General features: G+C 57.5%; 1 protein-coding gene across 1 annotated transcript in view; it reads right to left on the bottom strand.

Moving 5' to 3' along the window:
• Window positions 1–16,097, bottom strand: part of FAM102A (family with sequence similarity 102 member A) — a 33,826-nt gene extending 17,729 nt beyond the window's left edge. Inside the window, exon 1 of the mRNA XM_044264814.1 lies at window positions 15,580–16,097. Coding sequence (XP_044120749.1) covers window positions 15,580–15,725 — 146 coding nt within the window. The 5' untranslated portion in view covers window positions 15,726–16,097. The remainder of the gene's footprint in view (window positions 1–15,579) is intronic.
• Between the last annotated feature and the right edge of the window lie 4,773 nt (window positions 16,098–20,870).

Raw genomic sequence — 20,870 nt, 5'->3', positions numbered from 1 at the left:
TTTACTGAGCCCTTAGTGGGTGCAGGTACTGCTGAGGCCCTGGGGATATGACCCGTGAACCAAACAGAAATCCCCACCTTCCAGGAGCTGAGTCTGGCAAACCGAGGCGCAATGGTGGTGAGTATCCTGGAGGGCCGGGTGGGGGGTGCGTGAGGGAAGGAGACCAGGGAAGGCGACACCTGAGCAAGGAGCTGAAGCAGATGAGGCAGGGACCCACGCCCTGGGGGAGCAGCAGCCCGGGCGGCCACCATGGAAGGAGCAGGGCAAGCAGCGGGTGCTGGGAGGGAAGCAGGAGAGGAGATCTTGGCCGCAAGCTTCCAAACCGTGGTGAGGTGCCAGCGGTCACGGGTGCCCACGTGTGCTCAGGTAGGTAGGGAAGCACAGCAGAGACCAGGGGAGGAGGAGTTTTCTCTTCCTTTTGAACTGAATGATCAGTATGGCTTCTTTTAAAAGCATGACTCGGGGCACGCGTGGAGATGGGCGCCGGGTTGTTATACGCAACTAATGAATCGTTGAACACGACATCAAAAACTAAAGATGTACTGTATGTGGGCTAATTGAACAGAATAAAAACAAAAAATAAAAATAAATGTAAAAAAGCATGACTGGGGGAGAAACGAACTCCTCTGGGAGGGCTCAGCGTTGCCATGAGGTCCGAGGCCACAAAGCCACCATAGGGAACGAACCCCAGGAATAGCAGTGCCCTCGTGCAAGACCCCTTAAGGGTGACTAGGACTGCGAAAGCCAAGTGCCACCTCACACCACTGTGACCTTGAGGCCCTGTGGGTGCAGGGGACAGGGACCTGGCTTGGGCGTCCATGTCCACCTGCAATGACAGGAAGCACGGTAGCGCCTGTCTCAGAAAGACCGGGAGTGTGGAAGAATTAAAACCAAAGAGTATTTATGAAGAAAAATCATAAATAAGACATTTGTTAAGAAAACACAGGACTGGGCGTCCCCACTGTTTGCCCTGCCGATGTGGCTCAGGATGGGCTGGAAAACAGAACCGTCCAGATGGCGCAGCCAAGTCCAGAGAGGAGGCCATCCAGAGCGCTGGAGCCCGGGCTCCCAGGCAAGGGGCTTGTTCCTTGGCACTCTGGCATGAGGGGACAGTGGTCAAAGGAAGGAGGGAGCTCACAGCAGGTCTGGCTAGGGTGATGAGGGACACCAGGGCCCATCTTCTTCATTTCTGTCCAAGAATCATTTCTACAATCAAAATTTAAATTGAGGGGACCTGGGTGGCTCAGTGGGTTAAATAAAGCACTGCCTTCGGCTCAGGGCAAGATCTCAGGGTCCTGGGATCGAGCCCCACATCGGGTTCTCTGCTCAGCGGGGAGCCTGCTTCCCCTCCACCTTTCTCTGCCTGCCTCTCTGCCTAATTGTGATCTCTCTCTCTGTCAAATAAATAAATAAAATCTTTTAAAAATTTTTAAATTGAGAAATGAATAAAGGGAGTGAGGTTAGAAGGGCTGGTCAAAAGCCAGAGGGGGTGTGACCCCTCATCTCCCTGATTCAAGGCCTGGGCTCAGACCCTCCCACAGGACCACGTGCTCCTGCCTGGGGTTTCAAGCACGAGTCCCCAGCTCCATACTGCCGGGGACAGGTAATTACAGAGACTGCGTTTTCAGGGGAGTTTTGTTTTTAGCTTTAAGATATACAATTAGACGTCCGAATCCCAGGGAGGCGTGGGGAGCCCTCCACCCACCGCAGCCCACGGTGGCTAGCCCCGTGGCAGACTTCAGTTATTTCTGGGTTGTCCTAAAATAGGGCAGAGCACCGCAGGAGGCTGCTGTCCTCAGCCCAGCAGAACTCCCTCGGAGCACCCCGGCCCCAAATCCCGACCAAGGCTTCTATTACGCATCCACAGAGACTTACTGTGGGTGCCGCCTTGGCGTGGCTCCTGGGTGGGTGTGGGGACGCAGCAGGGGCAGACCTTGCAGAGGAGGCCCCAGTTGAGTGGGGGTGACAGACACTTCCCACGTGACTAATAACTGCCACCAGCCTCCGAGAGGGCAGAAAGGGATCTGAGCTGATCTGGAGGGGGTGGGCAGTGACACTGGAGCTGGGACCCCAAGGTTGAGGTTGGCCAGGTAAAGATTAGAGGAGATGTCCCAGGCAATGGGAACAGCCCAAGAAGACCCCAAGGGAAGGAGAGGCTCCTGGGAAGAGGTGAGAGAAGGCCAGTGTATTAATTAATTGGTAGTAAAAGCAGGTCCTGTTCATTTAGCCTGTGCTATAGGATACATGCTTCATATACGTGACCAACCGAACTCTACCACAATCCTAGGAGGTATGTGCCATCATCATTCCCATTTTACAGAGGAAGAAACTGAGATCTAGAGAAGACAGGATAGGCCCCAAGTCACAGAACCGGGTTGGAAGCTGACCTGAGGTGGCCTGACACCAAGGCCACACCTTCAGTTCTTCCCTGTGTCAGTTCCCCTTACAAGCAGGAAGGGTAAGTGGGCACACCTGGGAGGAGGGAAATGCTTCTTCCCAGACCCCAGCCTCAAAGGCTGTGACAGGTGGCAGGTCAGGTTGACATGAGCCACCATCCTCAGCCTCTCCCAATGAGAGGCTGGTCAGAAATTCAGGATTCCCAGCAGAAGCGACCCCAGAGTCCAGAACCACCCCCACCCAGTTCCCCAAGGCCGGCCCACAGCCACATCCCCAGCCCCTGGCCCAGGCCAGCCTTACCACCCAGGAAGTGTAAAAAGATCCTAGAGCCTTAGCACCCCCAGGGTCTCCGTCACTCATGTGACAAGGGGTTCCCAAGTGGGAGCCACCTCCTGGCCACAGGCTGCCAGGCCCACAGGGTCCTTGCAGGCAGAAACAAAAGAGGCCATTTGGTGCCTCTCTCTGGAGCTGGAGCGAAGATGCAGCACGGTCTGCAGTCATCAGAGGGACAGAAAGTTTTAGGAGAAGGAGGCCGGGGTATCAGTGGGGCAGCCCCTGGAATGGGCTCCAGAGGAACCCTGCGCCCACCATTAGCCTTCACCCTCCCAGCTGGATGGCCTGCACGCCTGCCTCGCTACCACCTCTGCCCAGCACGGAGCCCTGGTCCGGCAGGGAGCAGCTCAGCCGTGGCCACAAGCAAGGCCCAGGAGAACAGGGCTTCTCAGACTCAAGGGAACACTGAAAACCCTCAGCTCAACACACGGATTCCCAGGTGCTACCCAACTAGACTACAGGGCAGGGGATCTCTCTCAATCTTAGCGCTACTGACGTTCGGAGACGGAGATTCTTGAGGTCCTGGGGGGAACCCTGTGCACTGCAGGATATCCAGCAGCATCCTGCCAGTAGCGTCACACCAGCTGTAACGACCAAAAATGCCTTCAGACACTGCCGACTGTCCCCCCCAGGGGACGAAGTCACCACCATTAAGAATCACTGCTGCAGGCCTTGGGCCAAACCTGACATGGGGCTGGATCTCATGACCCTGAGATCACAACCCGAGCCGAAATCAAGAGTGGGACGCAGGCACCCCATGGGCCGAACTTCTTAAACAAGCTAATGTGGGATTCTGATGCAGGAGGTGGGCCTCCAGCTAAAAGAGGGGCATACCCAGGAGCACTGAGGGGGACCCCAGGGACCTCCCAGCCCCAACTGGGCTCCTGGGTGCCTGAGTGGGCTGGTCCCTGGATTCTTCCCATCCGGCCCCTACGTGACAGGGAACCAGAGCAAGGCTGCATCACTAAGTCCCTCCCAGCGCGTCCAGCAGCCCCAGGGGGCAGGGGGGCTGTCATGGAGCCCAGGAGCGCAGCCAGCGCCTCCCCAGCCACGCCCACTCCATGATCTCGAGTCCTTGGCTGGGATCCTGGGGGAGTGAGCGGTCGGTCGCAGTGATGCAGCCAAGGTTCCGGGCTGATGAAACACAGCCCAGGCCAGGAGAGGCAAGAGTCTAATAAGGAAACAATTTAAATCGACAACATCTGCCTGTGCTTCCCCGAAGAGAAGAGTGTACAGCCGCCTGGGGAGGGGCCCGCCCCGGGGACTGGCCAAGGCGTCCATCCAGGGGCCGTGGGGGCGGTGGAGCTTCCATCCCAGCGGCCAACGTGGCAGCCCAGCGGCATCTGGCTCCTGCCAGGAATCCAGGGCTGCGCGCAAGGGAAGCAGCTTGCGGCAGTTCTGACACAGGCAGCCGCTCTTCCTGCAACAGGATGAGGCAGCAGTCAGCTCCGAGAGGCCAGCCAGCCTGCTGACACCGGAGTGCTCGGGGAGGTGGTGGGAAGGGTGTCACCAGACACCTTAAGACCCCTCCTCTGCTCCCCTGCTCCTGGCCCAGGAGTAAAGGCTGGCATCAGCGAGTGACCCATGGAAGTCCAGACTGGACAGCCCATTGGGGGCTGCAGCAACTCCAGATTGAAAAAGGAGCTTGCTCCGTCCACTCCACGCATCGACCTGGTATTGCAGTACATCCAGGAACGGTGCACCTTCCCCACGAAAATGGTGGAAATAAAGAGGAGTTTAAAGTGGTAAAAAAAAAAGAAAAAGAAAAAGGAGTAGGGGGCCAGCCAATCACTCAGGCTTGGTGGGGAAGCATCAGGGTCAGGGGTAAGGACTCTGGAGTCAGGCACAGCTGAGTTGTAATCCTGCTGCTCACCAGCCCCAAAGCTTGAGCTGGATCAAAGAGCCACAGCAGCCAGGGGCCAGCTTCCCTGTTTACTGACACAGGCTCATAACCTCCCTCCTTGGCCTTCTGTATCCAGTCAGGCCACAGGGGCGGCTTCCCCACCACTTGGGGAGACCTGTGGATGCTTTTCCCATCTGACAATAATGGGCCACTCCCTCTTGCTCTTATAGCCCAAGAGGAGTTCAAGCCATTGAAAGGATCCAAAGTAAACCTCTAGCTTTGACCAAGTACCCGTCCAATCCCTCGCACTGGGACAAAGATGCCCTCTGTATCCAGTGTCGCCCAGCGGGGCTCCTGTTTCCTAGGCATCCTGACCCATATGTCAGGAATTAACTCTCTGTGAGCATGACCACCGCCTACTTCTCAGGTGAGCAAACCCTCAAGAAGTCCACTGGTCACACAGGACATGCTGACCTGCCCTCCCAAGCCCTACCAGGAGCCCACCCTGAGAGGGCACGCACATTGAACGGGGGATGTGGCTGCAACCATCCGAAGCAACTCAGAGGGTCCAGCAGGAAGCCAGGCACGCCAGGCCTCTGACGGAGCCCCCCCTTTCCCACCCCAGACCATGTATGTGAATGATTCCCCCAGCCTGGAACCTTGCTGGGATACCCCAGCAGGTGGCCCAGGCAGGCACGTCCAGGCCAGTCCTGGCTGACTCACATCTGAGTGGCATTCGAATCCTCCAAGAAAAGAAAGAGACAGGCAGGCGGGAGGGAATCCCATCCTCAGAGGCCTGTGAATGGCTGGTCGTAAGCAAGTCAGGGAGATGTCCCTATCCTCTGAGTCCCTACCCAACCCCATCAGGCCTTTCCAGAAAGTACCCTTCCCCCAACTACTGCAGCCAGACAAATCACTTCCTCTTCTGGGCCTGGGTCCTAGGTATGGTGAAAACAGAACAAGGCTCCTGTGTCTCAGAGCACAGAGCTCCGAGAGGCGGGGCCCTTGTCTCACTCACTGCTGCTTCTGAGTCCTGAGGAGGGCACCTGGCACACAGTAAGTACTCAGGAAGTGTCTAATGATTAAATCAGCGAGCTTCACAGCCCTGATCCCAACAAGGGCTACCACAGGCCTTCTTACAATGCTGCTTCCCAGGGCACCTGGGTGACTCAGTGGATTAAAGCCTCTGCCTTCGACTCAGGTCCTGCGTGGTCTCAGGGTCCTGGGATCAAACCCCATACTAGGCTCTCTGTGCAGGCTCCCTCCTCTCTCTCTGCCTCTCTGCCTACTTGTGATCTCTGTCAAATCAATAAGTAAAATCTTAAAAAAAAAAAAAATGCTCCTTCCCCCTTTAGGAAAAGGGCCTTCGGCTGTGGTTGGGCCATGTCCTCTGCAGTGTCCAAGGGGTCAAGGGTGATTGTCACCTCTGGATCCGTCCCTAGGTGTTCCCCCTGCCCCATACATGGCTCCCTGGTCTTCTCTGAGGTGACTCAGGGATGCTCAGCGAACAGTCATTCAGAGTCACATCTCCTCACAGACTCAGACGTCTTTTTCCAGCCATCTTCAGCATCTCCCCAAGATTCCAACCACAGGGCAAAGGGCTCAGGGTCAGGTGGGACCATGAGGCCCTGACTCACCAATCCCTACCTTCTCCTCAACACCTGATTCTCCTGCAGACTCATGCAGACCCTAGCCAATCCCTGCCTCTGTCATTCACTCATGCCCCACACATTTACCAAGCATTTACTGTACTGACTCCAATCCTGAGGAGGACCCTGGAGAGACATCCAGAATAAGCCTGGGCCTCAGTCTTGTCTGCAGCCAAAATGCATGTGGCCATTCTCATTCAGGTCCATGTGATTCCTCTTTAGCCAACTCAAAACCTTTAGGAGGTGCTAGAGCCTTCTCTCTGCATTCAGGGAGAGTACCCAGTCAGTCATTCCCAAAGAGAGGGGTCAGGGCCAGAGCAGGCGGGAGAAGCCAATGTCCCCCCTCCCCCGTGGTGGTCAGAACTCCTCTGAGAGCGGATGCAGCTAATGGTCTTCCCCTGCTCATGGGCCCCAGGTCAGGGACCACGGCTGTCTTGGTCATTGCTGGGCCCAGTGCCCAGTGCAAGGCCAGGGCAGCAGCCTGGCTCTAATCACAAATGTTTGCTGACTGGGTGAGCCACAGGAAGAGAGAAGAGAAACAATTAAAAGAAGAGACAGAGGAAAATGGACCTTTCCCTTCTGCTCCTGCCCTTGGGTTCCCTCCAATAACTGTCCTGGATTAATATCGATCACAGCCAGTCTTGACTGAGCATTTACTCTGTGCCACAGGCTATGCTGGATATACAACCGGCATTAGTCCACTTAATCCAAACACCAAGCAGCTTACCACCCCATTTCACAGATGAGGAAAAGCAAGGCTCAGAGAGATCCTGTGGTCTGGCAGCCTCAGGAGCCCATCCTCCCTCTGAACTGCCAAGCCCCCACAGGCCAGCAGCCCCTGCTAGGGTTTTGCAAGCAGCAGAAGGAAAACCTGCAGCCAAAGAAGACCGTTGGCAGCTGCCAAGACGAGTTACAGCCTCGTAAACAGGAGCGATGCTTATCAGGTCAGGACAGCTCAAGACTGCTCCACCGGCAAGACCCTGGAAAGACAGAACCGCCTCCAGACTTCCAGGCAGCCAAGAAAGCACCTCATTTTTGTCTAGAGGTGCCCAGCACTCCCAGAGGCGTAGATGTCTCACGGCTGTTGCTGAAATACATGTGTGCACATGCTGTCAGCGTTCAGCTCACAGATTCTCAGAACAGCCCCCTAGAACCAGCCCCCAAGAAGCAGGACAGGCCCCAGAAGCCCCGTGCAGGCATGACTGCCACCCTAACAAAGAGATCATCACCCTGACTCATATTAGGGTGGGTTTTTTGGTTTTGTTTTGTTTTTAAGATGTTACTTATTTGACAGAGAGAAACACAGCAAGAGAGGGAACACAAGCAGGGGAGTGGGAGAAGCAGCAGCAGACTTCCCACAGAGCAGGGAGCCTGACGCAGGGCCTGAACCCAGGATCCTAGGATCCTGACCTGAGCCGAAGGCAGAGGCTTAACAACTGAGTCCCCCAGGCACCCCAAGGGTGGGTTTTTTGAATCACATTGCTTTTGAACTTTCTATCAACAACAACACACAGCTCGCTCTTGTCTGCTTCCTTCCCTCCACGTTGTTCGTGACGCCCATCCTGGTTGTGAGTCGCAGTGGCTTGTTCATTCTCACTGCAGAGGAGGCTCAAGCCCTGTCTGGAACCATTCCACGAGGACAGCTGACAGCCACCTCCCCTTCTGCAAACCATAGCCCCAAGTGGACAACTCCATGGCTGCCCTTGGTGGTACTAAAATACAAATCTGACTCTTCTGGGTGCCTGGGTGGCTCAGTGGGTTAAAGCCTCTGCCTTCGGCTCAGGTCATGGTCTCAGGGTCCTGGGATAGAGCCCCGCATCCGGCTCTCTGCTCAGCAGGGAGCCTGCTTCCCTCTCCCTCACCCCCCCCACCTCTCTGCCTACTTGTGATCTTTCTCTGTCAAATAAATAAATTAAAATCTTAAAAAAAAAAAAAAAAAAACCTGACTCTTCTGGGGCTCCCCCTTCAGAAAGGTCCAAACCCCTCCCCGTGGCCTGCTGCCACTTCAGGAACCCCCCTCCTCCACCCCAGGCGGCTGGCTCCTCCCCACTCAGCACACCTGCCCTTGCCCTCCTTCTGCCCCAGGCTGCTCTTCTCTCTACCACCTGCCCCCTCCTCACTGGGACCAAACCCAGCACCGTTTCCCAGGGAGGGGCTCTGTGATGACAGGGCTTTGCCCCCAGGAGCCCCCACACCTCCCCCACCCCCACGGAAGGTGTTCAGGAAATTGTGCCCTGCAGGACTGGGAGCCGCAGGTGTGCTCTGCCCCCACATGTCTGCTCTCAGATAGGAAGCGGCGGCAGGAGAGGATGCCCAGCCTGCCTTCCCCAGAGCCCTCCCCAGCACGGCACCATGCACTTTCTCCCTACTCGGCAAGTTTGCTCTGCTTTCAGCTGCCAAGTGCATGGCCCTGTGCCGAAGAGGTAGCCCCCTCACCGTCACAAGAACACCCCCGCACCATCTGATGGGGGAAGAAACCAAGGCTGAGAAAACCAGGCCTCTGGCCACTGTCAGAGAGCCAGCAAGCACCCGCCAAGGTCTGACAGCAGAGCCCGGGCTGGGCCCCAGCCCCCTCCTCCTCCCCATCCCACCAGGAGCATCCCCAGCTCCCACAGAGGCTCCACCCCACACAGCCCATCGGTGCCCCCAGCTGCCTCTCAGTCACAGCCTCTGAGCCCCCGGCGGTGCCCAGCTGCCTGGTGTGCGGGTGAAGGCGGCTCCTGACACGGACTGATAGCTCCGGCCCCGGGGCAGGGAGGGGCCGGACCCGAGCAGCTGGCGGTGGCCCCCACACGATCCAGCACCACCAGTGCCCACGCTGGTTCAGTGCCAAGGGAGAAAACTCCCAGCCCCGTGCCAGCACCAACCGGCAGCAGGAAGCTCCAGAACTAAGAGGCAACAGAGGCCGTTCCTGCCCACAGTCTGGGGACAGAGCTAAGAGGCAGGGAGAGACCGTAGTGTCCTGAGATGAGGGCCCACAGTGGATAGAGAAGGCAAAAGAGTCCAGAGAAGGCTTCCTAGAGGAGGTGGCTCTTGGGCTGAGCGGGAGTTTAGCCAAGTGCAGCAGTGGGGTAAGGGAGCTTGCGGTCGAGGTAACAGCAGAAGCGAACAACTAGGAGAGTAAGGTGTAGTGGAAGCAAGGGGGGCACCGGGAGAGGCAGGGGCCTCCCACCCACTGAGGGGCCCCTGGCTTCCCCACCTACTCCCCTGTCCCCGCTCCCCTAACCGAGTGCTTCCACCTCGACTTAGGGGCTGTTGGCCTGTCAGAATGGGTCCCCAAGCCAGCTGTGGAGAGGGTCCTTTCCCACAGGCAGACTTCACCCCACCTCCCAGCCCAGGCCCTCCTGGGGAGAGGGCCCCAGATCTCACAGGCTCAGAGCCACGTGAGGTGGGGCAGGTTCAAAGCAGTGGGGGCAAGAAAAGCACCGAGACCCACGGGAGACCCTGGGCTCCAGCGTGCTAACAGTCCCCTTAGTCAGGAAGTGTCCTGGCTCATTCCCACCCCTCTCAAGGGCAGAGAGCCCCATGGAGGAAATGCCATCTTCCACAGCACCCCAGAGAATTACGAGAGAGAGACACAGCACCCCAGAGTCAGTCCTGGCCCATCAAGAAGCGCCAGCTACCATGGGACAGGTCAGGGGTTGGGGGGTGGGGGAGCTGAGGTGCACCACCCAGCCCACCACTGTGACTCAGCCCAGGGACGGGACGATGGACTGCCGTGTGTCCTGTGCTTCTAGCATGTCCCAGAAGCCAAGCTGGATATTTGACAGGCATTATCTCACTGTGTCGTCCCAAGAACACTTCGAGGTGGGCACCACCAGCCCCGCTTGGTAGGATCTAAGGGACTAAGATCCTTGCCCGAGGTCACACCGGCAGCAAGAGGCAGGACAGAACGTCCTTCCCAGCCCTGTGTCTGGGGCAGGGCACCAGACTGACCAACTAGGCAGCAAGTTCTCAATTAGAGCCGCCTCCCAATGGCTGAACCAAACTGGCTCTAGGGGGCTGCCGGCTGGTGGCTCTCAGTTGACATCTGGGCAGGGTCAGGGGTCAGCGGCTCCAAGCCTGCATCTGAGAGCTATTCCCTGCCCAAGGTGCCAAAAGAGGCTCAAAGTAGAAACCAAAGTTTTGCAAGCACAGCCCTAAACAGACACCACCACCAGGCGCAGACGGCCGCAGTTTCAGTCCTCGTCAAGGCCACGACTGGCTCAGTGGGACCTACAGAGGGCAAGGGGCCCAGGAGATGACAGACTTCGGGTCACAGAGCCCATCTGAAACCACGGGAGCTGGTCTGGTGTGCCCATGACCAGAAGCACTTGCCAGACAAGGTGGAAAATGAAGAGAGACACCCCCCACTGCCCCCACCTGGTTTCTTTCTGAGCAAATCTGATGTTTCTCGCCTGCTCAAACCACGCCGTGGCTGTCTGGCAGGATGAAGATAAACCCCCTCTGGCTGCCAGGGTGTTAGACCGCCCACCCCCAGCAACACCAGTGATCACAGGGTCGCCCCATGGCAGCCACCAGACCGCACACACTGAGTCCTCAGGCTCCCAGAACACGTGAGCAGACATTAGCGGCAGTCACAAGGCTCAGCACAGCTTCCCGAATGTGAGTCGGGACTTTTAGGTACTAAGCAAGCAGAGTTCAAGGGCACTCAGGGCGCTCAGACACCCGATATCATTGCTGCTGAGAAACCACGACCGAACTCAACAGGAGGAACAGGCCTCGGGGAACAGCCTTGGCTCCGCAGAGCCAGATCACCTCAGGTCAGGGCTCGGCCACTGCCAAGCTGGCAGACGGGTGGCCGGGGGTGCCAGGGTAGCACCTGCCAAAGGTGTGGCTGGTGGGCGGCAAAGGCCAGGTCCAAGGAGCAGACATCAAGGCCAGGCCTGGGCTCGGTGGCTTTGGGCTTCACCACAGGTACCAGCAGCACAGTCTGACCCCACAGGAGGACAGCAGCTGGCCTGCTGCCCCCCTGGCTACCTGGGGAGGCCCCTGTGGTTTGCCAGCAGGACTCTCTCCACAGTCGCCTGCCTCCTCACACCCCCCAGGGACCAGGCAGGACTTGGTAAAATGAAGGCGGCAGACTATGGTGAAGATCCAAAGGTGAGTGGTGGGGTCAGGAGCCCAGAGCAGGTACCTTGTGGAGAAGGCAGCCACAAAGCCTGGGGCCAAGCGCTGCCACATGGCACTCTTGCCAGATACCTAATTTAGAAGAAACCAAAAGTCTAGATTTTTATTCTGCCAAAAACTATTAGGGCACCGTATGGGGAACCAAAATCCAGGCTACATTTCTGGGCGCCCTGTGAACGTCCATCTTCCAGCAGCCACTAAGCACTGGGTGTGGTGTCAGGCACGTCAGCACCAGGAACCCCACCTACCCACTCTGCCTGCCAACCCTCCCTCCAGGCTGCCCGCTCTTCTCCCACTGCCTGTCACCTCGAAGCCGGGCTGGCAAAACCCACCCAGCCAACTCCAATGATCCCTGACAGGGTGCTGGTCAGGCCCCCCTGCCTCTTCCCCACTCAGCAGCCAAAACCCATCATCTGATGTGCAAACCAGGCCACACTGCTCCCCTGCCCTTCAGCTGGGCCCCCAAGGCCAGGAGTCAGGCCTAATCCCCCCACCTTCATCTGCACCAGTCTCTCCCTCCCATGCAGGCCAAGGAGGTGCTCTCTGCCTGTCTCCTCCTGAAAGGGCTTGCTAGAAGGTAAATCAACACCTCCCTCTTGCTCCCTCGCCTGGCACCACCAGCACGTGCATGGGCCAGGCCACAGGACCGGGGCCAGCTGGGCACAGAGACCTCTCAGGATGTTTGGGATTCTTCTTGCCTGAAGGATAGATTGGCTCAAGGCTGGAAGCCCGCACCCAGCCTGCCCTGGAGAGACTAATGCTGCCTCCCAACTCACCAGACTTGGCTGGGACCTCTGCATCCCTCCCAGGACCCCTGGGAAAGCCTCCCAGATGCCGCTTGGATGCATCTGCCTGGAGGGCCTCCAAGCAGGGACCTTGGCAAATGCCCACTTGCCCCAGGCACAGCCCAGACCTGGCCCCAAATCCACAGGAATGATTATAGCTTCATCCCCATCTATGGCCCTAGGGCCCCTTTCCCTCAGGATCTAGCTTGATGCCTCAAAAGTATCCAGATTTGGACTTTTCCTGTACCACCCCACCCAATAAAAGGAACCTTCTTCAAAGGTCTGGGGACATCACATGGGGCTGTAGCCGTCTCCAGCCCTCTGCCACAGAGACAAAGCAGGACTTTGGAGCTGGGCCTGCCCAATTTAAATCACAGCCCTGCCACTCCCCAGCTGAGTGAAATGGGCCCATCACTTCAGCTTTCCTGAGCCCAATGTCCTCATCAGCTCAAGATGTGGTTCCAGGGCTCAACCCATCACACCTCCGAGGTGCTCAGCAGGTCCTGAGCATACAGGACGTGCACATAAAGGCAGTTTAAATCCTAATGATAAAAAGGCTATCTTCCCAATTACATTACGAACTGGGTGACTTCTGGCAGATGGCTTCACCCCTCTGGCTTCAGCACCTCCTCCATCCCCAAGGCCAAGAGGATTAATGGGCACACCGCTTGCAAAACACCGGCACAGAACACGGACCCTCGGAACACGGTAGCTGTGAGGATTATGGTTTGTAAGGAGGCCTCAGAAGAAAGACGAGGCTGGGGAACAGCACGACATACCACCTGTTCTACCTGCTCAAATTGGGTCAGGCTGGAGCTGTGTACCCGGCTGTTGCCATGGCACCCAACACAAGGAAACACACCAGCTAGGAAGGCGGCACTGCAGGGGTGGGGCCTCAGGCCTGCTCTACTCAGACAACACCCGTGCAGCCACCAGCAGTCCCTGGGCCATCCCAGAGATCCGTGGGGTTGGGAAGAGGACACTACTGGATCTGGGCCCAAGATCTAAGCAGGTGTCATCACCCCTGACTCTACCCCAACTCCAAAACAACAGGGCCTTGGCAATCTGGGAGGGTGGGCTGTGAGGCGAGGCTCCCTTCCAGGCCGCAGAACAGGATGGGTGGGATGGGCGTGGAGGAGGTAGGAGCCCAGGAACCCCTATCTCCTGGGCAAAAGCCAAAGCAGCTCTAAAGCAGCCTCAGGTTCCAACGTCCCTGTCTGCTCCCTCCAGCCACACCTGCCCAGCAACGGAAAGGTACCCAGAGCCCACTAAGTGCCCAGCCTAGGGGGCTCAGTGTCAGCTCCCCCCTCCACAGCCCTGTCAAGTTTCAACCAGGATGAGGGCTGCGAAAGGCTGTTTGGGCTCAGCTGGGATCAGGGAATACATGGCCCCTTGCCAGGAAGAAAGAAAGGGAGGCAAAGAAATCCAGACTGTGGGCCAAAACCTGGAACTTTCCAGACTTTCCCAGATGAGGGGGTAGGTTTAGGGCAATGGAAAGGCTGACAGGTAGGGTGACAGCGGCCCTAGTGCCTGGGAGGACACCTCAGTCTGGGGCTAAATATGTATTCCTCAGTGGGATCTAAGACCCTGTCCACCCCCAGCTCACGTGTGGGCTCTCTGTTGACTCTCACTTGTACCTGCCAAGAAGTAGGAGGCCTGGGGCCTGTGGGCCTGGACCTCTCTGCCATAGTAACCACGACTGCTCTGACAATTTGCCTGAACCAGACGTGGCACAGCCGTTATCAATTACCCTCACAGCTCTAGGGGCGGGTATGATTTCTCCCATTTCACAGACAAGGAAATGAAGGCTTAGAGGTAGAACAGAATAATGGTTAAAAGCACACCCTGAAGGAACTTGGGCTCTGCTGTATTAGCTCAGGCAAATCACTCCCTCCCTAAGCCTCAGTTTTCACCTCTGTAAAATGGGGATAATAATCCTACGGTTTCCCCCACACCCCCACCTCCACCCCACTCCATGGCATAGTCCAGCAATTAAGGAAAAAGTGCTAGTAAAATGGGAGCCCCACACCAACAACTGCTGATTCTTGGAATCCGAGAGGTTAGGTAACTAGCCCAAGGCCACCAGTTAGTGAGTGGCCGACCCCAGACCCTAACTCTGAGCACACCCTTTCCCCAAAACCTTGGGCTGCTCTGTGGGTGGCCACGGGATCAGGATCACAGCCTTCCCAGGCAGCGGAGGACTGCCACCAGCCCCCACAGCAAAGGGCAGCCCTTCTCTGAATTCCTCAGATAAGCAGTTCCCGGCGGTCTGGGGAGCCTCTAGGCCTAAGTGGGCCCAAGCGCAGAGAAAAGGCACCCCACCCTGTCTGCACCGGAGATTTCTAAATCTGGGTTAGGCTCTATGCCTACCTCACCCCCCAACCAGCCCCCCTTGCCCGCGTCCTCCCAGACCACCAGATTCATCCAACAGGTCCCCAAATAGGCCAAGTTCAGTTGACAACTGCCTCCTGTGAGGTCCCTGGAAAGCCACTTACTTCCTCTTTCTGGGCCTCAGTTTCCCCAGCTCAGAACTGCAAGGCAGCTCCAGCTAACTGGGCCCACAAGGAGGCCTGGGGAGCAAAGGGACAGACCAGGGAAAGGAACCAGCATTGTCCTAGGCACTGGGCCAGGCCCTGCACTGCACTCTATCTACAGAAACTTCTCCACAGCTCTGACGGAGACCTGTATTGGGCCCAGAAAGTGACAGCGCTAAGACTCGAACCACCATCTGTCAAACTCCCAGACACTCTCCCACGGCAAGCCCCAACTATATGACCCTAGATGGGCCCAGTCAGTGGGTGCAGCTCGGGAACTCAGTCACCCTCAACAATGAGCCGGACGGCTGGACCTGCAGGACGGGGAAGGACCCATAAACCAAACTGGACGGAGCCTCTTTCAGAGAGGCTGGCAGCCTCCTCCACAAGGGCGTTTGCCATGCAAAGCAGCCCAGCCACAGCCAGGAGAGGACAGACACTCAGAGAGGGCAGGCCAAAATCCAGCCACCTCCCTCCAGTCAGACCGGCAGTGCCTGGGAACCTGTGGCTGGCCCAGGCTCTAAATCATATGACAGCCCAAGCGGCCAGCTGGGAGCAAGGTGGCCTGGAGTACTCCTCCCGTCCCAGGCCCTCCAGGCACAAACCCTGGTGGGCTCTTTGTGCAAATCTGAGGAATGGGCCAGTGTGCAGGACCCCCAAAAGGGCTGCAAGAATGAACCTCCAGCTATCCAGCTGGTCACCTGCAGACGGGGGTGACCGGCACCCTGCCAGTTTCCTCAGGCCCAGACCTCCCAGATCACTCAGTCCTGCCTTGTGCAGACCTGCCCCAGACACACATAATCCCCAGGACGCTCTGGGCCCACAGGGGCGCTTCCACGTGCCAAGGGGCTAGACCTGGCTCATTCCCACCACCCCTCCCCTGCAGGCGCGACTGCCCCAGCTCCTACCGTGAGGACAAGCTGACAAAATCCCCGCCATCCAGCAGCCGGACCTTGCAGAAGAGGACTCCGTTCACGAAGGGGACGGCAGTCAGCTCCTCCAGGGTGAAAGTGGTTTGGAATTTGAATTTCTTCTTCTTCATCAAGAAAGCCATGAGCAAGTTCCCTGAGTCTGAAGCCCCGAAGGCCAAGAAAGGGGGGGAAGCCAGAAATCCCCAGGATTCCTTTCCCTACACCACACCCCCTCCTCAAAACATCAGAGCCGGATCCCGCCCAGATGGTGGCGAAGGCGGCCGAGCAGGCGGGGATCTAAGTCCGGAGGGCCCAGGTCTGAGCGACCAGTCCAGTTCGCGGGCCGGCTGGCTTCACCGTCGAGGCGCCGGGGCTCGGAGCGGTTCGGAGCGGCCGGGGGCTTCACCGGCATGTAAACAGCGGGGCATGGCCCAGGAGTCAGGGGCAGGGGCGGCGGGCGGCGCGCGAGAGGCCGCGCTGGAAGGCAGCATCCCGCAACGCGGTCTCCGGGGAGCTCTCGCCGCGCTACCGGGCGCGGCTGGCGGACCGGTGAGGCCGAGGGCGGCGGGCGGCCCCGCCCCCGCCCTGCTGGCGGCCGGGGGAGGCGCCCTCGCCGCGCACACGCCCCCGCACCTGGGCGCCCGGCGGCCCGCGCAGGTGAGTCCGGGGCGGCTGAGGGCCCCCAGGGGGCGACCGGGAGCTCTGGGGGCCTCTTCGGGAGGCGCGGCGAGGACACTCCGGGCCGGGAACGGCCGGCCACGGCCCCCTCCGGCCGGGCACCGGGCCCGGGCAGCCGGGGCGCCGCCTCCTCTTCAGTCCTGGGTCCCGCGCCGCGGGCCCCGGCAGAGCTGGGGCGCCTTTCCGGCCGGCCGGTGGCACCCGCCTCGCTCGCCGCCTCTGTCCAGCACCCCGCGAGGAGCAGCGCCGCCCCCTGTGCTCCGGACACGGCCGCCCGAGCCCGACGCTGTGCGGCGCCACTGGGAGAATGCTGAGGCCCAGCGCGGCCGCCCGCGGAGCCGCCGCCGAGCGCGGGAGGGGCGGGGCGCCGGCGGCCCAGCCTGCCCGCAATTGGGTGATCTGGCGGGGCGGGAACGGAGCGCGATTGGCGGACGGGGCGTGGGGCGGGACTCGCGGGAAGCTAAGGCGGCTCAGGGCGCTTGGATTGGTGCGCCGCGCGGCTGGACCCGCCTCCTCGGTCCGGACAGAGCAGAGGGAAAGGGAGAGGGGCCCCGAGAAGGCAGTGGGAGGTCGCGGGGCGGGAAGCCGGGGCTGGTCCGGCAAGGAGGAGGGCGCGAGCAGAAGAAAGGAAGAAACAATGAAGAGAAGAAACGATATGAACACCGGCTATAACGGCCCTCCAGCGTACCCCCAGACGTGAGCTCGTTAGCCACTAAATCAAGGCCAGAGGCAGTGAGTCCCATTTTCCCAAAAACACCCAAAGAGGTGGCCAGGACCAGACCAAGCAGGTCTTTCGCTTGGGAATCTGTGGTTCTGAGCACGGAGAAGGAAGTGTCTGCAAAGGCTTCGCCGAGGGAGTGACTCGGAGAGCAGTTCATCACGCAATCTGTGCGAGACCCAGCTTCTCCCCCAAGCTGCTTTCCAAGCCTTTTGTTGTCGGTTAGCTTCTTAGCTAGTTATTACTGGTCTCTCTGACTACATTAACTGCCCTGGATAGAGACCGCTTCCAGAGCCTTGTACCTCCTAGGCCCTGGACACATTGTACTTCATTCATTCAGTCTCCAAATATTAGGGCGCAAACTGCTTGGAACCAGGCTCGGATCCAGCAGTGAGCTCCTGGTGGCCCTCCAGTCTCCAGCCTAAGCCCAAGATCAGGTGGAGGACGGCGCGGCCAGGAGCACACACAGCAACAAATTTGGTAGCTGAGAACTGTGACAGGCACTGGAGGAGCTCCGTTGAGGGAGGCTGTATGCCCTGAGTTAGGCAGAGGCCATGCAGAGGGAGCCTCTAGAGGCCTGGAGGACAGAGATTGAGGTCCCCACAGAAGTTGTGAGGACTTCGTCTGGCTGCATTACGATTTGAGAGAGGCAGGGGCAGGGGATGCAGCTAGAAGGCCTCCTGTAGTGGCTGGATCTCACTGGGTCTTGTCAACCAGAGTAAGGAGGGGGGCCGCTGACACATTTTGAGCAGGAGAATGACCCAAGCCTGTTTTTTGTTGCAAGCCTGTTTTTTGTGGCAGCCTGCAGTGTGGAGGAGAAAATATGGGAAAGAGGGCTGAGGGGTCTCGTGTTGATCCAGGCAAGAAATGATGAAGGCAGAACCTCAGAGCTGAGAAAAGACGAGAGGATGGATTTGAGAGGCATTTGGGAGACAGAAATGGATTGGAGTTGGGGCTGAGTTCGATCCAGATGTGTAACCGAGGGCTCAAGTTTCTGATTTCCTTAAAATGAGGTGGTGGGGGCGCCTGGGTGGCTCAGTGGGTTAAAGCCTCTGCCTTCAGCTCAGGTCATGATCCCAGGGTCCTGGGATCGAGGCCCGCATCGGGCTCTCTGCTCAGCAGGGAGCCTGCTTCCTCCTTCTCTCTCTCTGCCTGCCTCTCTGCCTACTTGCAATCTCTGCCTGTCAAATAAATAAATAAAATCTTTAAAAAAAAAAAAATGAGATGGTGACCTCTACTTCCCTCCAGTTGATCCTGTAATTTAGAAAACACCATTGAGCCAGATAGGTGAAAAATGGCAAGAGCAGCTCCCGCTGCTATTCTGTATCCCCATATACAGCCTGGGTAGTTGAGGCCTAAAAAGTTTAGATCACTGGAATGGGGTCTTAACCCTGGAGCACAGGCTCTACTAGAGGGCTAAACTATGCTACCCACTCTGTGGGGTGTGTTCTCCTTGCTGATCCTGGCTGGGCCTGCTCCACGGGAAGAGCCTGTGCCCACCTGACCCCACGAGGAGATTTCAGAGGAGAAGACCAGCCAAGGAGGTCTCAAGGCCTGCCTGGCTCTTCAGCTGTGACCACGAGTAACCCCAAACTGCTCTAACAGGAAGCAGGGTGGGCCCGGCTGCCAGACTTAGCTCGGGTCTGGTATTTATCTCTCTGTAGCCCCAGGGCTGGGAGCCCAGGAAGTTTCCCTTTCCTCATTTCCCAGATGGTGCCTGGGGAAGGGAGAGAACCTGGTGCTGGTTCAGGATGCTTCATCTGGGGTGAGACAAAGCCATATTGGAATCCTGGCTCTGCTGCACATGGGCAGTGTGGCCTTGGTTGGGGACACTGAGGCTTGGGGACTCCTCATGAGAGGGGGTTCAGTGTGATGTGGCTAGGACCACTTGCCCTGAAGCCATCAGAGCAGGATTTAAAATCTGGCTGACTTAACACTACCAGCTGTGTCACACAAGCTTTGGGTGTACTTTTGCATGCACAGAAAGGAATCTTGAAGGATACACCCCAAAACTTTTTTTTTTTTTAAATCTCTGAGTCATAGTTTTTCACCTGTAAAGGGGGACTAAGAATACCAACCTGGAGGGGTGCTTGGGTGGCTCAGTGGGTTAAAGCCTCTGCCTTTGGCTCAGGTCATGATCCCGGGATGGAGCCCCGCATTGGGCTCTCTGCTCGGCGGGGAGCCTGCTTCCTTCTCTCTCTGCCTGCCTCTCTGCCTAGTTGTGATTTCTCTCTGTCAAATAAATAAAATATTTAAAAAAAAAAAAAAAAGAATACCAACCTGGGGCGCCGGGCTGGCTCAGTCAGTAGAACATGTGACTCTTGATCTCAGGGCCATGAGTTCAAGCCCCACACTGGATGTACAGCTTACTTAAAAATTAAAAAATAGAAAGAAAACCAACCTTTTCAGAATGTTGGGAAGACTTCAAGAGGCCACACCTGTAAATGGCTTAGGCCTGAAGGGACATGGAGATCTGAGCAAGCGGTCAGACAGAGGCCCAGGCCAGCACCCCTAAATTCCCAAGCTTAGCCTGTCCTCCCTACCTGAGGCCCTGAGAGACATAAGGAAAGTAGAACCTCACAAGATAATTCAGACAAGTGGCCTAGAGAGGAAGACCCAGGAAAATGTGAGAGAGGATGATTGGGTTGGGGTCCCTGGCTTATGTGAGGGATTATCTCAGCCTAGGCCTACATAATAAGGAGGACCCTTGGAATGCCTGGGTGGCTCAGTTGGTTAGGTATCTGCCTTCAGGTCGTCATGATCCCAGGGTCCTGGGATTGAGTCCCAGGCTCCTTGCTCAGCAGGGAGCCTGCTTCTCCCTCCGCCTGCTGCTCTCCTGCTTGTGCTCTCCCTCTCTCTGACAAATAAATACGTTTTTTAAAAATCTTTAAATAAAGTAATAATAATAAGGAGGAGGAGGAGGAGCACCCAAGCACAGGAAACCCTGCGGGCAGAAGCAGGGACTGGCGTGTTTGGGGAGCTGCGTGTGAGGGGAGGGAAGTGAGTAGAAGGAAGGGAGAGAGCCATGGGGTCAGGCAGGAACCTGCTGACATGGGCTGCGGGAGCCTGGGAGGAGTTTAGATTTTATTCTCAGCCCAAAGGGACACCCCTGGAGGATGTAAGCAGGTTAGTGACGAGATCCAAAATGCCTCTTTCAAAGTCCTTTCTGGCTCTGTGGAGAATGGATTGGTTACCAGCGGGCAAGACCAAGCCAGGCAGACAGGCGAGGAGGCTAGGACAGCCATGCCAGCAGGAGATCGGCAGCTCAGACTAGCATGGAGCCAGGGCACTGGGAAGGGAAAGGGGACACGTGGCGGAGGAAGAGCTCAGCACTTCCTGAGCAACACTGGCCGTTTCTCAGGTAGAGCTTTCGGAGTATCCCCAGGGTTTCGAACTTGACTCAGTGCCACCTGGTTTGTGAAGTCAGGATGTAAGTGAACCTAAACACTGGGATGGGAATGGAGAAGGAGGAGGGAACAGAGGGATCTAGTGGGACTGCAACCTCGAGACTAGAATCACAGCTGCAGAAAATGGGAGGCCTGAGAGACTCCTCGCCCTCGGCTGGCCTTGGACAAACTCTTGGGACGCTGTGGACCTCTCTCTCCCCTCGACTGCAGCACGCGCTTCACAGGGTCAGACAGCTCGTCCAGGTGTCTGGATGTCCATTTCAGGGCCTGCCACATGCAGACACTCCACAAATGACTGCCTAAGGGACAGATGCCCAGACACACACGTGACGTACGTGTGTATATGTGCACGTGCGCTTGGGTAGATGGGTAGACGGCTAGATGGGTGGGCGGATAACTGTAGATATAACCACACCACCTCCTACTCTAAAACTCAGTACTGCCAGTAACTAGCAAAATTCAGTGTGCATAATTCCTTTTTTTTA

Source organism: Neovison vison, chromosome 9, assembly GCF_020171115.1.
Source record: "Neovison vison isolate M4711 chromosome 9, ASM_NN_V1, whole genome shotgun sequence".
In the NCBI taxonomy this organism is placed as follows: domain Eukaryota; kingdom Metazoa; phylum Chordata; class Mammalia; order Carnivora; family Mustelidae; genus Neogale; species Neogale vison.
Note: the sequence above shows the minus strand (reverse complement) of the source record. Positions and strands in the feature narration are given on the sequence as shown.